Below are 13,556 nucleotides of genomic sequence, written 5' to 3'. Positions count from 1 at the left end.
CCTTCCTACCTACCTATTTACCTACCTATTTACCTACCTATTTACCTACCTATTTACCTATTTACCTACCTACCTATTTACCTATTTACATATTTACCTACCTACCTATTTACCTATTTACATATTTACCTACCTACCTACCTATTTACCTACCTACCTACATATTTACCTATTTACATATTTACCTACCTATTTACCTATTTACATATTTACCTACCTACCTATTTACATATTTACCTACCTACCTATTTACCTACCTACCTATTTACCTACCTACCTATTACCTACCTATTTACCTACCTACCTATTTACCTACCTACCTACCTACCTATTTACCTACCTACCTATTTACCTACCTATTTACCTACCTACCTATTTACCTACCTATAGGTGGGTATGTATGGATTCGAGTCGCTACAAACAAACTTGGCCTGTGATCTTTCCTGTCATTCCCCCTCTGCTGTGTTGAGTGAGTGGTGATGTGTGGCGCCTCCCTGTGGCCAGTGTGTGTATCAACATCTGCCAGCTACAAATTCCCTAGACAAGTGGGAGAGGCTGACTTTAGTGTGTGATCCTCTACAGAGTCTGGGCAAGTGGGAGAGGCTGACTTTAGTGTGTGATCCTCTACAGAGTCTCTAGACAAGTGGGAGAGGCTGACGGTAGCTGATTCTCTGGAGAACGTTCAGTTTGAAGACGGACAGAAGATCGTGGTTCAGGGTGAACCTGGAGATGAGTTCTTCATTATCTTGGAGGTAGGATTTATCTCTGCAATATGCTGGCTGTCTTTTGGGATTTGATTTAACCTTTTATTTAACTAGGCAAGTCGGTTAAGAACAAATTCCTACTTACAATGATGGCCAAACCCGGACGACGCTGGGCCGATTTTGCGCCGCCCTATGGGACTCCCAACCATGGCCAGTTGTGATGCAGCCTGGACTGGAACCAGGGTCTGTAGTGACTCCTCTAGTACTGAGATGCAGGGCCTTAGACCACTGTGATACAGCCTGGAATAGAACCAGGGACTGTAGTGACTCCTCTAGAACTGAGAACCAGGGACTGTAGTGACTCCTCTAGAACTGAGAACCAGGGACTGTAGTGACTCCTCTAGAACTGAGAACCAGGGACTGTAGTGACTCCTCTAGCACTGAGAACCAGGGACTGTAGTGACTCCTCTAGCACTGAGAACCAGGGTCTGTAGTGACTCCTCTAGCACTGAGAACCAGGGTCTGTAGTGACTCCTCTAGCACTGAGAACCAGGGTCTGTAGTGACTCCTCTACCACTGAGATGCAGGGCCTGTAGTGACTCCTCTAGCACTGAGAACCAGGGTCTGTAGTGACTCCTCTAGCACTGAGAACCAGGGTCTGTAGTGACTCCTCTAGCACTGAGAACCAGGGTCTGTAGTGACTCCTCTAGCACTGAGAACCAGTGACTCCTCTAGCACTGAGAACCAGGGACTGTAGTCCTCTAGCACTGAGAACCAGGGTCTGTAGTGACTCCTCTAGCACTGAGAACCAGGGTCTGTAGTGACTCCTCTAGCACTGAGAACCAGGGTCTGTAGTGACTCCACTGAGAACCACTGAGTGAACCAGGGTCTGTAGTGACTCCTCTAGCACTGAGAACCAGGGTCTGTAGTGACTCCTCTAGCACTGAGAACCAGGGTCTGTAGTGACTCCTCTACCACTGAGATGCAGGGTCTGTAGTGCACTGAGAACCAGGGTCTGTAGTGACTCCTCTAGCACTGAGAACCAGGGTCTGTAGTGACTCCTCTAGCACTGAGAACCAGGGTCTGACTCCTCTAGCACTAGAACCACTGACCTCTAGCACTGAGAACCAGGGTCTGTAGTGACTCCTCTAGCACTGAGAACCAGGGTCTGTAGTGACTCCTCTAGCACTGAGAACCAGGGTCTGTAGTGACTCCTCTAGCACTGAGAACCAGGGTCTGTAGTGACTCCTCTAGCACTGAGAACCAGGGTCTGTAGTGACTCCTCTAGCACTGAGAACCAGGGTCTGTAGTGACTCTACCACTGAGATGCAGGGTCTGTAGTGACTCCTCTAGCACTGAGAACCAGGGTCTGTAGTGACTCCTCTAGCACTGAGAACCAGGGTCTGTAGTGACTCCTCTACCACTGAGATGCAGGGTCTGTAGTGACTCCTCTAGCACTGAGAACCAGGGTCTGTAGTGACTCCTCTAGCACTGAGAACCAGGGTCTGTAGTGACTCCTCTAGCACTGAGATCCAGGGTCTGTAGTGACTCCTCTAGCACTGAGAACCAGGGTCTGTAGTGACTCCTCTAGCACTGAGAACCAGGGTCTGTAGTGACTCCTCTAGCACTGAGAAACAGGGTCTGAGTGACTCCTCTAGCACTGAGAACCAGGGTCTGTAGTGACTCCTCTAGCACTGAGAACCAGGGACTCTACCACTGATAGGGCCTGTGACTCCTCTAGCACTAGCACTGAGAGACCAGGGCCTGTAGTGACTCCTCTAGCACTGAGAACCAGGGTCTGTAGTGACTCCCTACCACTGAGATGCAGGGTCTGTAGTGACTCCTCTACCACTGAGAACCAGGGTCTGTAGTGTACCACTGCAGGGTCTGTAGTGACTCCTCTAGCACTGAGAACCAGGGTCTGTAGTGACTCCTCTACCACTGAGATGCAGGGCCTGTAGTGACTCCTCTACCACTGAGATGCAGGGTCTGTAGTGACTCCTCTAGCACTGAGAACCAGGGTCTGCAGGGCCTGTAGTGACTCCTCTAGCACTGAGAACCAGGGTCTGTAGTGACTCCTCTAGCACTGAGAACCAGGGTCTGTAGTGACTCTCTGAGAGCACTGAGAACCAGGGTCTGTAGTGACTTCCTCTAGCACTGAGAACCAGGGTCTGTAGTGACTCCTCTAGCACTGAGAACCAGGGTCTGTAGTGACTGTCCTCTAGCACTGAGAACCTGAGGTCTGTAGGTGTCTTTCTCTTCTGTCCACTGAGATGCAGGGTCTGAGTGACTCATCTCTGCACTGAGATGCAGGGTCTGTCTAGTGTCTCTGCTGTCACTGAGATGCAGGGTCTGTCTGTCTGCTTGTCTGTCTGTCTGTCTGTCTGTCTGTCTGTCTGTCTGTCTGTCTCTGTCTGTCTGTAGCACTCTGTCAGTGTCTGTCTGTCTGTCTGTCTGTCTGTCTGTCTGTCTGTCTGTCTGTCTGTCTGTCTGTCTGTCTGTCTGTCTGTCTGTCTGTCTGTCTGTCTGTCTGTCTGTCTGTCTGTCTGTCTGTCTGTCTGTCGTATCACCATCTTTTCACCTCAACTTCAGGCTGTGTTGTGCCCTTTCACCCTCACAGGTCATTCTGGGGTTATGTGCTTTTTTTTGTCCCTGAGTTTTTCCTCTTCCTGTGTCTGTTCAGGGTTCAGCGGCGGTGCTCCAGAGACGGTCAGAGAATGAAGAGTTTGTGGAGGTGGGCAGACTGGGGCCCTCCGACTATTTTGGTGAGTGGACTCACTGGACAACCAACCTCAGTAGTGGAGATCTGCTAGCCTGGTCCCAGATCAGGCGTCTCCTCCGATAGCCCGGTCTCAGATCAGGCGTCTCCTCCGATAGCCCGGTCTCAGATCAGGCGTCTCCTCCGATAGCCCGGTCTCAGATCAGGCGTCTCCTCCGATAGCCCGGTCTCAGATCAGGCGTCTCCTCCGATAGCCCGGTCTCAGATCAGGCGTCTCCTCCGATAGCCCGGTCTCAGATCAGGCGTCTCCTCCGATAGCCCGGTCCCACCCCGGTGGGGGTGGAGCTGGGTGTGTGGGGGTGGAGCTGGGTGTGTGGGGGGTGGAGCTGGGGTGTGTGGGGGGGGTGGAGCTGGGTGTGTGGGGGGTGGAGCTGGGTGTGTGGGGGGTGGAGCTGGGTGTGTGTGGGGGTGGAGCTGGGTGGATCATTGTTCCTTTTCTTCCTCTCTTCTGTTCGTGTTGTTTCTAATCGTTGTCCTCTTCTCCGTCTGTCCCAGGTGAGATCGCCCTGTTGATGAACCGTCCCCGTGCTGCCACAGTGGTCTCCCGCGGCCCTCTGAAGTGTGTGAAGCTGGACCGCCCGCGGTTCGAACGCGTTCTGGGGCCCTGCTCAGACATCCTGAAGAGGAACATTCAGCAGTACAACAGCTTCGTCTCTCTCTCCGTCTGAGTCCCTCCGTTCCTCTCTCTCTCTCCGTCCCTCCATTCTTCTATCGCTCCAACCCGCCCTCCTTCGACCCCCACCCCCGGCTCCTCCCTCCTTCCTTTGCCCCCCGGCTCCTCCCTCCTTCCTTTGCCCCCCGGCTCCTCCCTCCTTCCTTGCCCCTTTGCCCCCCTCCTCCCTCCTTCCTTTGCCCCCCGGCTCCTCCCTCCTTTGCCCCCCCGCCCTCTACCCGGGGCTCCAGATCACTTGGCTGGGTCTTTGTTGTTGAACTGGTGTTATTGTATTTTGCTATGAACCCAGATTCATTTGATTGGACACATATGTCATGAACTCTGTTGGGGTGCGCAATATTTCTGTAGTAATTTAATGTCCACTATGAAGGCAGGATGAGTTGTCTCTGTCGTGTTCAGACGGCAACAGGTCAGGGAGGGGTCAAACGTGACCCGAGAGGGTCTGTTCAGACCCAGGGTTCCAATAGAATTACAATGTGGTTCCGTTGAGGTTCCATTACTGTTCACCCAGTGTTCTCTCTGACACCGTGTCAAAACGAAGACCGTGTAATGTCTGGACTAGAGACACTGTCTGGACTAGAGACACTGTCTGGACTAGAGACACTGTCTGGACTAGAGACACTGTCTGGACTAGAGACACTGTCTGGACTAGAGACACTGTCTGGACTAGAGACACTGTCTGGACTAGAGACACTGTGTGGACTAGAGACACTGTGTGGACTAGAGACACTGTGTGGACTAGAGACACTGTGTGGACTAGAGACACCATGAGGCTGCTCACAATGGACCATGATGTCTATGATGTCACAAAGAAATGTTCCTTTGTGACTTGTAAGGAAGAGAGAAGGATTGAATTGGAACCAGCAAATGTGTCATGACATTAAGGATATTGTGTCATGACATTAAGGATATTGTGTCATGACATTAAGGATATTGTGTCATGACATTAAGGATATTGTGTCATGACATTAAGGATATTGTGTCATGACATTAAGGATATTGTGTCATGACATTAAGGATATTGGGTCATGACATTAAGGATATTGGGTCATGACATTAAGGATAGGTCATATTGGGTCATGACATTAAGGATATTGTGTCATGACATTAAGGATATTGTGTCATGACATTAAGGTTATTGTGTCATGACATTAAGGATATTGTGTCATGACATTAAGGATATTGTGTCATGACATTAAGGATATTGTGTCATGACATTAAGGATATTGTGTCATGACATTAAGGATATTGTGTCATGACATTAAGGATATTGTGTCATGACATTAAGGATATTGTGTCATGACATTAAGGATATTGTGTCATGACATTAAGGATATTGTGTCATGACATTAAGGATATTGTGTCATGACATTAAGGATATTGTGTCATGACATTCCTAATGTCTGGGATAAGTGTAAAGTGACTTGGGAGGCTGGCAGGGAGATAATCTTTAGAGAAATGTTGTTTTGAATAGATCTCCACCAAAGGCTAATCTGTTTTCTTATACTTCTTATAGTTGTTTTCTGGAATGTTCTTTGAAGGTACTAAGAAGCTGTGGTTTTTACACCATGATGTTGAGGGAGGGTGTCTCAGGTCCAGGGGTGTGGCTGCTCTCTCCCTATTGGCTGTGGTTTTTACACCATGATGTTGAGGGAGGGTGTCCCAGGTCCAGGGGTGTGGCTGCTCTCTCCCTATTGGCTGTGGTTTTTACACCATGATGTTGAGGGAGGGTGTCTCAGGTCCAGGGGTGTGGCTGCTCTCTCCCTATTGGCTGTGGTTTTTACACCATGATGTTGAGGGAGGGTGTCCCAGGTCCAGGGGTGTGGCTGCTCTCTGGTTCCCCCTATTGGCTGTCTTTTCCCATCTGATGTTGAGGGAGGGTGTCCCCCTTTCTCTCTCTCTCTCTTTCCCATCTGGTTTCTCTCTCTCATGATGTCTGGCCCATCTGTCCAGGTCCAGGGGTTGGCTCCCCCCACCCCGGTCGTTGGGATAGATCTTATATGTGTCATTGTGTCTAGGTTAAAATGCTCCGTTCAGGAAAAGGAACTTTCATTCTTCTCTGCCTATTTACTGGTCACAGAAAGCAGATCTGGGGAACATCCAGTTCCTCTGAACGGGGGGGGGGGGTCAGTCTTAAGGGATATTCAGTATTTCACCTTGTGCTTCATGTGTCCATTTAGCTTCTAAATAAGAGGTTTTTATAACAGGTGATGGTTGTGAGGAAAGCATGTCAACGTTAATTCAACCTCTCTAGTTGAATGGAGAATGTGGACCGTTCTGATATCAACCCTGGTGGGTTTAATAGTGTTTCATCCTGTGGATGGTACATGTCCAGTGTCACACATGGCTTCCTAAACACCACTATCTTTTTCTAATGTTTTTTGGCATGGGGAGGTCTGTTTCTGAGAGCGGCTGTTTTCTCTCTGCCTCTCTCTCTCTCTCTCTGCCTCTCTCTCTCTCTGCCTCTCTCTCTGCCTCTCTCTCTCTCTGCCTCTCTCTCTCTCTGCTCTCTCTCTCTCTGCCTCTCTCTCTCTCTGCCTCTCTCTCTCTCTCTCTCTCTCTGCCTCTCTCTCTCTCTGCCTCTCTCTCTCTCTCTCTCTCTCTCTGCCTCTCTCTCTCTCTCTCTGCCTCTCTCTCTCTCTCTCTGATCTGGGGAACTCTCAGTTCCTCTGAACTCTCTCTTAAGGGATATTCAGTATCTCTCTCTCTCTCTCTCTCTCTGCCTCTCTCTCTCTGGTTCTCTCTCTCTCTGCCTCTCTCTTCTCTCTCTCTCTGCCTCTCTCTCTGCTCTCTCCTCTGCCTCTCTCTCTCTCTCTCTCTCTCTCTCTCTCTCTCTCTCTCTCTCTGCCTCTCTCTCTCTCTGCCTCTCTCTCTGTCTCTCTCTCAACCCTCTCTCTCTCTCTCTCTCTGCCTCTCTCTCTCTCTGCCTCTCTCTCTCCTCTCTGTCTCTCTCTCTCTAAACTCTCTCTCTCTTCTCTCTGTCTCTGCTCTCTCTCTCTCTCTCTCTCTCTCTCTCTCTCTGAGCGGCTCTCTCTCTCTCTGCCTCTCTCTCTCTGCCTCTCTCTCTCTCTCTCTCTCTCTCTCTCTCTCTCTCTCTGCCTCTCTCTCTCTGCTCTCTCTCTCTGTCTCTCTCTCTCTCTCTCTCTCTCTCTCTGCTCTCTGCCTCTCTCTCTCTCTCTCTCTGCCTCTCTCTCTCTCTCTCTCTCTCTCTCTGCCTCTCTCTCTCTCTCTCTCTCTCTCTCTCTCTGCCTCTCTCTCTCTCTCTCTCTCTCTGCCTCTCTCTCTCTCTCTCTCTCTCTCTCTCTCTCTCTCTGCTCTCTCTCTCTCTCTCTCTCTCTCTCTGCCTCTCTCTCTCTCTCTCTCTCTCTCTCTGCCTCTCTCTCTCTCTCTCTGCCTCTCTCTGCTCTCTCTCTCTCTGCCTCTCTCTCTCTCTCTCTCTCTCTGCTCTCTGCCTCTCTCTCTCTCTCTGCCTCTCTCTGCTCTCTGCCTCTCTGCCTCTCTCTCTCTCTCTGCCTCTCTGCCTCTCTCCTCTCTCTCTGCCTCTCTCTGCCTCTCTCTCTCTCTCTCTGCCTCTCTCTCTCTCTCCTCTCTCCTCTCTGTCTCTCTGCCTCTCTCTGTCTCTGCCTCTCTCTCTGCTCTCTGCTCTCTCTCCTCTCTCTGCCTCTCTGCCTCTCTCTCTCTGCTCTCTCTCTCTCTGCCTCTCTGCCTCTCTCTCTCTCTCTGCCTCTGCCTCTCCTCTCTGCCTCTCTCTCTCTGCCTCTCTCTCTCTCTGCCTCTCTCTCTCTCTCTGCTCTGCCTCTCTCTCTCTCTGCCTCTCTCTGTCTCTGCCTCTCTCTCTCTCTCTGCCTCTCTCTCTGCCTCTCTGCCTCTCTCTCTCTCTGCTCTCTCTCTGCCTCCTCTGCTCTCTGCTCTCTGCCTCTCTCTCTCTCTCTCTCTGCCTCTCTCCCTCTCTCTCTGCCTCTCTCTGTCTCTCTCTGTCTCTCTGCCTCTCTCTCTCTCTCTCTCTGTCTCTAATGTTTTTGACATGGGGAGGTCTGTTTCTGAGAGCGGCTGTTATTCATTGAACTGTTAGTTACAAGACTGAACCCTCATTATAAACTTATCTTTGAGAAGTGCCTGGTTGAGTTCCATCGACACTCTCTTAGAATTCACAATTAGAACCTAAAGCATTCCGGTTCCATGGAGTCTCAAGTGTTTTCAATGTTTGTTTAACATTTATCTAACCATTTTTTAAGTTTGAATCATTCCTGTTGTGTTTTGATAAACCCATGTTTGTTCTAATCCCAAACTACAGTATATTGTTGTCAACTGGACATTTGCCATTTTTTTTAGAATTTTGATGAATATTTTGTAATGTACTATATAGTATACGGTTAGTGTAAGACTCCCTCTCTCCAGCCCAACGCTGTCCAACATGTTACTGCTGTTATCTTCATGGACATTATAAAGGAATCCATCAAAACTGTGATGTATAGAGGTGTGGATACAAATCATTCCTGTAAAGACTAGTCCTCTGAAAGGAACTGTTTGAATCAATCTGTTGTTATGGATGTGTTCCAAATGGAGCCCTATTCAGTGTTGGGTCGTGTTCCAAATGGAGCCCTATTCAGTGTTGGGTCGTGTTCCAAATGGAGCCCTATTCAGTGTTGGGTCGTGTTCCAAATGGAGCCCTATTCAGTGTTGGGTCGTGTTCCAAATGGAGCCCTATTCAGTGTTGGGTCGTGTTCCAAATGGAGCCCTTTTCAGTGTTGGGTCGTGTTCCAAATGGAGCCCTTTTCAGTGTTGGGTCGTGTTCCAAATGGAGCCCTATTCAGTGTTGGGTCGTGTTCCAAATGGAGCCCTATTCAGTGTTGGGTCGTGTTCCAAATGGAGCCCTATTCAGTGTTGGGTCGTGTTCCAAATGGAGCCCTATTCAGTGTTGGGTCGTGTTCCAAATGGAGCCCTATTCAGTGTTGGGTCGTGTTCCAAATGGAGCCCTATTCAGTGTTGGGTCGTGTTCCAAATGGAGCCCTATTCAGTGGTGGGTCGTGTTCCAAATGGAGCCCTATTCAGTGGTGGGTCGTGTTCCAAATGGAGCCCTATTCAGTGGTGGGTCGTGTTCCAAATGGAGCCCTATTCAGTGGTGGGTCGTGTTCCAAATGGAGCCCTATTCAGTGGTGGGTCGTGTTCCAAATGGAGCCCTATTCAGTGGTGGGTCGTGTTCCAAATGGAGCCCTATTCAGTGGTGGGTCTTGTTCCAAATGGAGCCCTATTCAGTGGTGGGTCTTGTTCCAAATGGAGCCCTATTCAGTGGTGGGTCGTGTTCCAAATGGAGCCCTATTGCCTTTATAGTGCACTACCTTTGACTATATTTGGAACACATCCACCACTGGGGCGGCAGGGTAGCCTAGTGGTTAGAGCGTTGGACTAGTAACCGAAAGGTTGCAAGTTCAAATCCCTGAGCTGTCATTCTGCCCCCGAACAGGAAAGTTAACCCACTGTTCCCAGGCCGTCATTGAAAATAAGAATTTGTTCTTAACTGACTTGCCTAGTTAAATAAAGGTAAAATAAATAAAATATTTCCACCGTGGTGTGTAGTCCTGGATAAAGCGTCTCCAGCTGAACTAGGATCAGGCTGGAATGGACACGGCCCTGCTAAATCTCATAGTTGATCCATTTCTGGGGTTTTTACATTTTTACTGTTCAACTGTCCTTGGTGTATTGTGTGAATAAATTAGACTTTTTTTTATTTGTCAGGCTGTGTGCGTGTCTGAAATGTCACTCTGTTTCATATACATATATATATAAGCCCCATAGGCTCTGGTCAAAAGTAGTGGGAGGACTTGGGGGAATCTAGAACTCTAGCAGTGGGAGGACGGGGAATCTAGAACTCTAGCAGTGGGAGGACTTGGGAATCTAGAACTCTGGCAGTTTTCTAGAACTCTAGCAGTGGGAGGGGGGAATCTAGAACTCTAGCAGTGGGAGGAACTCTAGCAGTGGGGGGAATCTAGAACTCTGGCAGTGGGGGAGGAACTCTAGCAGTGGGAGGGGGAATCTAGAACTCTAGCAGTGGGAGGACTTGGGGAATCTAGAACTCTGCAGTGGGAGGACTTGGGGGAATCTAGAACTCTAGCAGTGGGAGGACTTGGGGGAATCTAGAACTCTAGCAGTGGGAGGACTTGGGGGAATCTAGAACTCTGGCAGTGGGAGGACTTGGGGGAATCTAGAACTCTAGCAGTGGGAGGACTTGGGGAATCTAGAACTCTGGCAGTGGGAGGAGAATCTAGAACTCTGGCAGTGGGAGGACTTGGGAGGGGGGAATCTAGAACTCTAGCAGTGGGGGAGGACTTGGGGGAATCTAGAACTCTAGCAGTGGGAGGACTTGGGGGAATCTAGAACTCTAGCAGTGGGAGGACTTGGGGGAATCTAGAACTCTAGCAGTGGGAGGACTTGGGGGAATCTAGAACTCTAGCAGTGGGAGGACTTGGGGGAATCTAGAACTCTAGCAGTGGGAGGAGGACTAGCAGTGGGAGGGGGGAATCTAGAACTCTGGCAGTGGGAGGACTTGGGGGAATCTAGAACTCTGGCAGTGGGAGGACTTGGGGGAATCTAGAACTCTAGCAGTGGGAGGACTTGGGGGAATCTAGAACTCTAGCAGTGGGAGGACTTGGGGGAATCTAGAACTCTAGCAGTGGGAGGACTTGGGGGAATCTAGAACTCTAGCAGTGGGAGGACTTGGGGGAATCTAGAACTCTAGCAGTGGGAGGACTTGGGGGAATCTAGAACTCTAGCAGTGGGAGGACTTGGGGGAATCTAGAACTCTAGCAGTGGGAGGACTTGGGGGAATCTAGAACTCTAGCAGTGGGAGGACTTGGGGGAATCTAGAACTCTAGCAGTGGGAGGACTTGGGGGAATCTAGAACTCTAGCAGTGGGAGGACTTGGGGGAATCTAGAACTCTAGCAGTGGGAGGACTTGGGGGAATCTAGAACTCTAGCAGTGGGAGGACTTGGGGGAATCTAGAACTCTAGCAGTGGGAGGACTTGGGGGAATCTAGAACTCTAGCAGTGGGAGGACTTGGGGGAATCTAGAACTCTGGCAGTGGGAGGACTTGGGGGAATCTAGAACTCTAGCAGTGGGAGGACTTGGGGGAATCTAGAACTCTGGCAGTGGGAGGACTTGGGGGAATCTAGAACTCTGGCAGTGGGAGGACTTGGGGGAATCTAGAACTCTGGCAGTGGGAGGACTTGGGGGAATCTAGAACTCTAGCAGTGGGAGGACTTGGGGGAATCTAGAACTCTGGCAGTGGGAGGACTTGGGGGAATCTAGAATGGGTGGCTGTTGTCATTGCTTTCTCACATACTGATTTGATGTGTTATGTTCCAGTCAGAGTCAAACAGCTTTCTATCTTTTATAGTACTGGTTTGTGTCTCATTCCATGTTTTTAATTTATTTGTAGATCATTCAGTCTAACAACCAGGGTTGTGAAATTCAGGTTATTTTCCTGGTTGGAGTTCTGGGGAAACTTGGGGAAAGTTACCGTCATTCTGAAACCTTACTAACTACAGTGTTCTGTCTATAGATGAACGGTCAGTAAGGTGTTTCTGACACACTGACTAACAACAATCACCATTCTAGCTTTACCGGGGTCTGTGTGCGACACAGCCACTGTGTCTAAGTACAGTAACTGTAAGGCGCAGTATGTACGAGAACCCAAACCGTCCGAGACGTTGACTATAGTTTTGCCTTCGGTCATGTGATCGCGGCTTATAGAACAGAGGTCCACAGCTCAGGTTTTCATTTGTCCCCTGTGGCTCTAAGTTGATTAAGTAATATCATTGATTGGATAGAGTACACACACACACCTGGTGGCCCAGGTCAAAATTTGTCTGTTATTTAAAGTTAGACTCTGTGAAATGATGTTGCCACGAGCAACGCCGCAGATACTAAGATGAGCGAGATGCAACACTTCTCTCTCACACAGTATCTGAACACATGTTCACTTCAGAGTGATGTTGCTTGTAGCTTGGTGGCCATGATTTGTTTGTAGAAACAGAATGGAAACCGTACGTGTGTGTGAGTGTAGAGGCGTGAGGGACAGGAGCTTGCCATTGATTGGTCAGGAGGAGAAAACGTACTGTAGTTTGTGTCAATGAAATTTGAGATGGAAAAAACCGCCAAAACAGGGGACAAGTTGAGCCTCGTGCTTCAATGCTCTTAGTTGTGTAAATTGACCCACTGTGCTGTTTACTGTCTACATCTCTGCCACATCACTGAGGCCACCTTTAAACGGTTAGTGAGGAAAGCAGCATGCAGATGGCCCCCGGGACCGCAGGTGGCCCCCGGGACCGCAGGTGACCCCCGGGACCGCAGGTGACCCCCGGGACCGCAGCTGGGCAGACCTGCTTTAGAGTCATAATCTGTGTCCCAAATAAACCCCTAGCCCCTATTCCTACATCCTACCATTTTGGGGCACTAGTGCAGAACTGAGAGGATTGGATGGGTATCAGCAATATAATTTATTGAACTCTTAGTGCTATTCGTTATTACATAAAGAATCTCAAAGTGCTTTAAAAGCAACACACAACAACAACAAGACTAGAAATTTAGAAAACAACATCGTTCATGAGAGGGTCGGGAAGTTCACGGGTTGAGGGGTCATCGGAGGGAGGCTGTCCGAGGGGAAAGGCGTGGATGGGTTGAGGGGTCATCGGAGGGAGGCTGTCCGAGGGGAAAGGCGTGGATGGGTTGAGGGGTCATCGGAGGGAGGCTGTCGGAGGGGAAAGGCGTGGATGGGTTGAGGGGTCATCGGAGGGAGGCTGACCACCGAGGGGAAAGGCGTGGATGGGTTGAGGGGTCATCGGAGGGAGGCTGTCGGAGGGGAAAGGCGTGGATGGGTTGAGGGGTCATCGGAGGGAGGCTGTCCGAGGGGAAAGGCGTGGATGGGTTGAGGGGTCATCGGAGGGAGGCTGTCCGGGAGGGGGAGGCTATCCGAGGGGAAAGGCGTGGATGGGTTGAGGGTCATCGGAGGGAGGCTGTCCGAGGGGAAAGGCGTGGATGGGTTGAGGGGTCATCGGAGGGAGGCTGTCCGAGGGGAAAGGCGTGGATGGGTTGAGGGGTCATCGGAGGGAGGCTGTCCGAGGGGAAAGGCGTGGATGGGTTGAGGGGTCATCGGAGGGAGGCTGTCCGAGGGGAAAGGCGTGGATGGGTTGAGGGGTCATCGGAGGGAGGCTGTCCGAGGGGAAAGGCGTGGATGGGTTGAGGGGTCATCGGAGGGAGGCTGTCCGAGGGGAAAGGCGTGGATGGGTTGAGGGGTCATCGGAGGGAGGCTGTCGGAGGGGAAAGGCGTGGATGGGTTGAGGGGTCATCGGAGGGAGGCTGTCCGAGGGGAAAGGTGGATGGGTTGAGGGGTCATCGGAGGGA

General features: G+C 50.4%; 1 protein-coding gene and 1 long non-coding RNA gene across 9 annotated transcripts in view; both read left to right on the top strand.

Moving 5' to 3' along the window:
• Nucleotides 1-4,298, top strand: part of prkar1aa (protein kinase, cAMP-dependent, regulatory, type I, alpha (tissue specific extinguisher 1) a) — a 43,281-nt gene extending 38,983 nt beyond the window's left edge. For 3 of the 8 annotated variants that reach the window (XM_052519825.1, XM_052519823.1, XM_052519824.1), the window contains exons 9-11: nt 631-752; nt 3,388-3,469; nt 3,979-4,296. In XM_052519825.1, the coding sequence (XP_052375785.1) occupies nt 631-752; nt 3,388-3,469; nt 3,979-4,151 (377 nt within the window). In that variant the 3' untranslated portion in view covers nt 4,152-4,296. Of the gene's footprint in view, nt 1-630; nt 753-3,387; nt 3,470-3,978 lie in introns of all 8 variants that reach the window. The other 5 variants (XM_052519828.1, XM_052519827.1, XM_052519826.1 and 2 more) reach the window with 3 other exon arrangements.
• Nucleotides 4,299-8,080: 3,782 nt separating this feature from the next.
• Nucleotides 8,081-9,891, top strand: LOC127930268 (uncharacterized). The gene is made up of 2 exons (XR_008137606.1): nt 8,081-8,971; nt 9,141-9,891. It is a non-coding gene; the product is annotated as an uncharacterized LOC127930268 (long non-coding RNA).
• The last annotated feature ends 3,665 nt before the right edge of the window (nt 9,892-13,556 follow it).

The sequence above is a fragment of the Oncorhynchus keta genome, chromosome 5 (assembly GCF_023373465.1).
Source record: "Oncorhynchus keta strain PuntledgeMale-10-30-2019 chromosome 5, Oket_V2, whole genome shotgun sequence".
Taxonomy (NCBI): Eukaryota; Metazoa; Chordata; class Actinopteri; order Salmoniformes; family Salmonidae; genus Oncorhynchus; species Oncorhynchus keta.
Note: the sequence above shows the minus strand (reverse complement) of the source record. Positions and strands in the feature narration are given on the sequence as shown.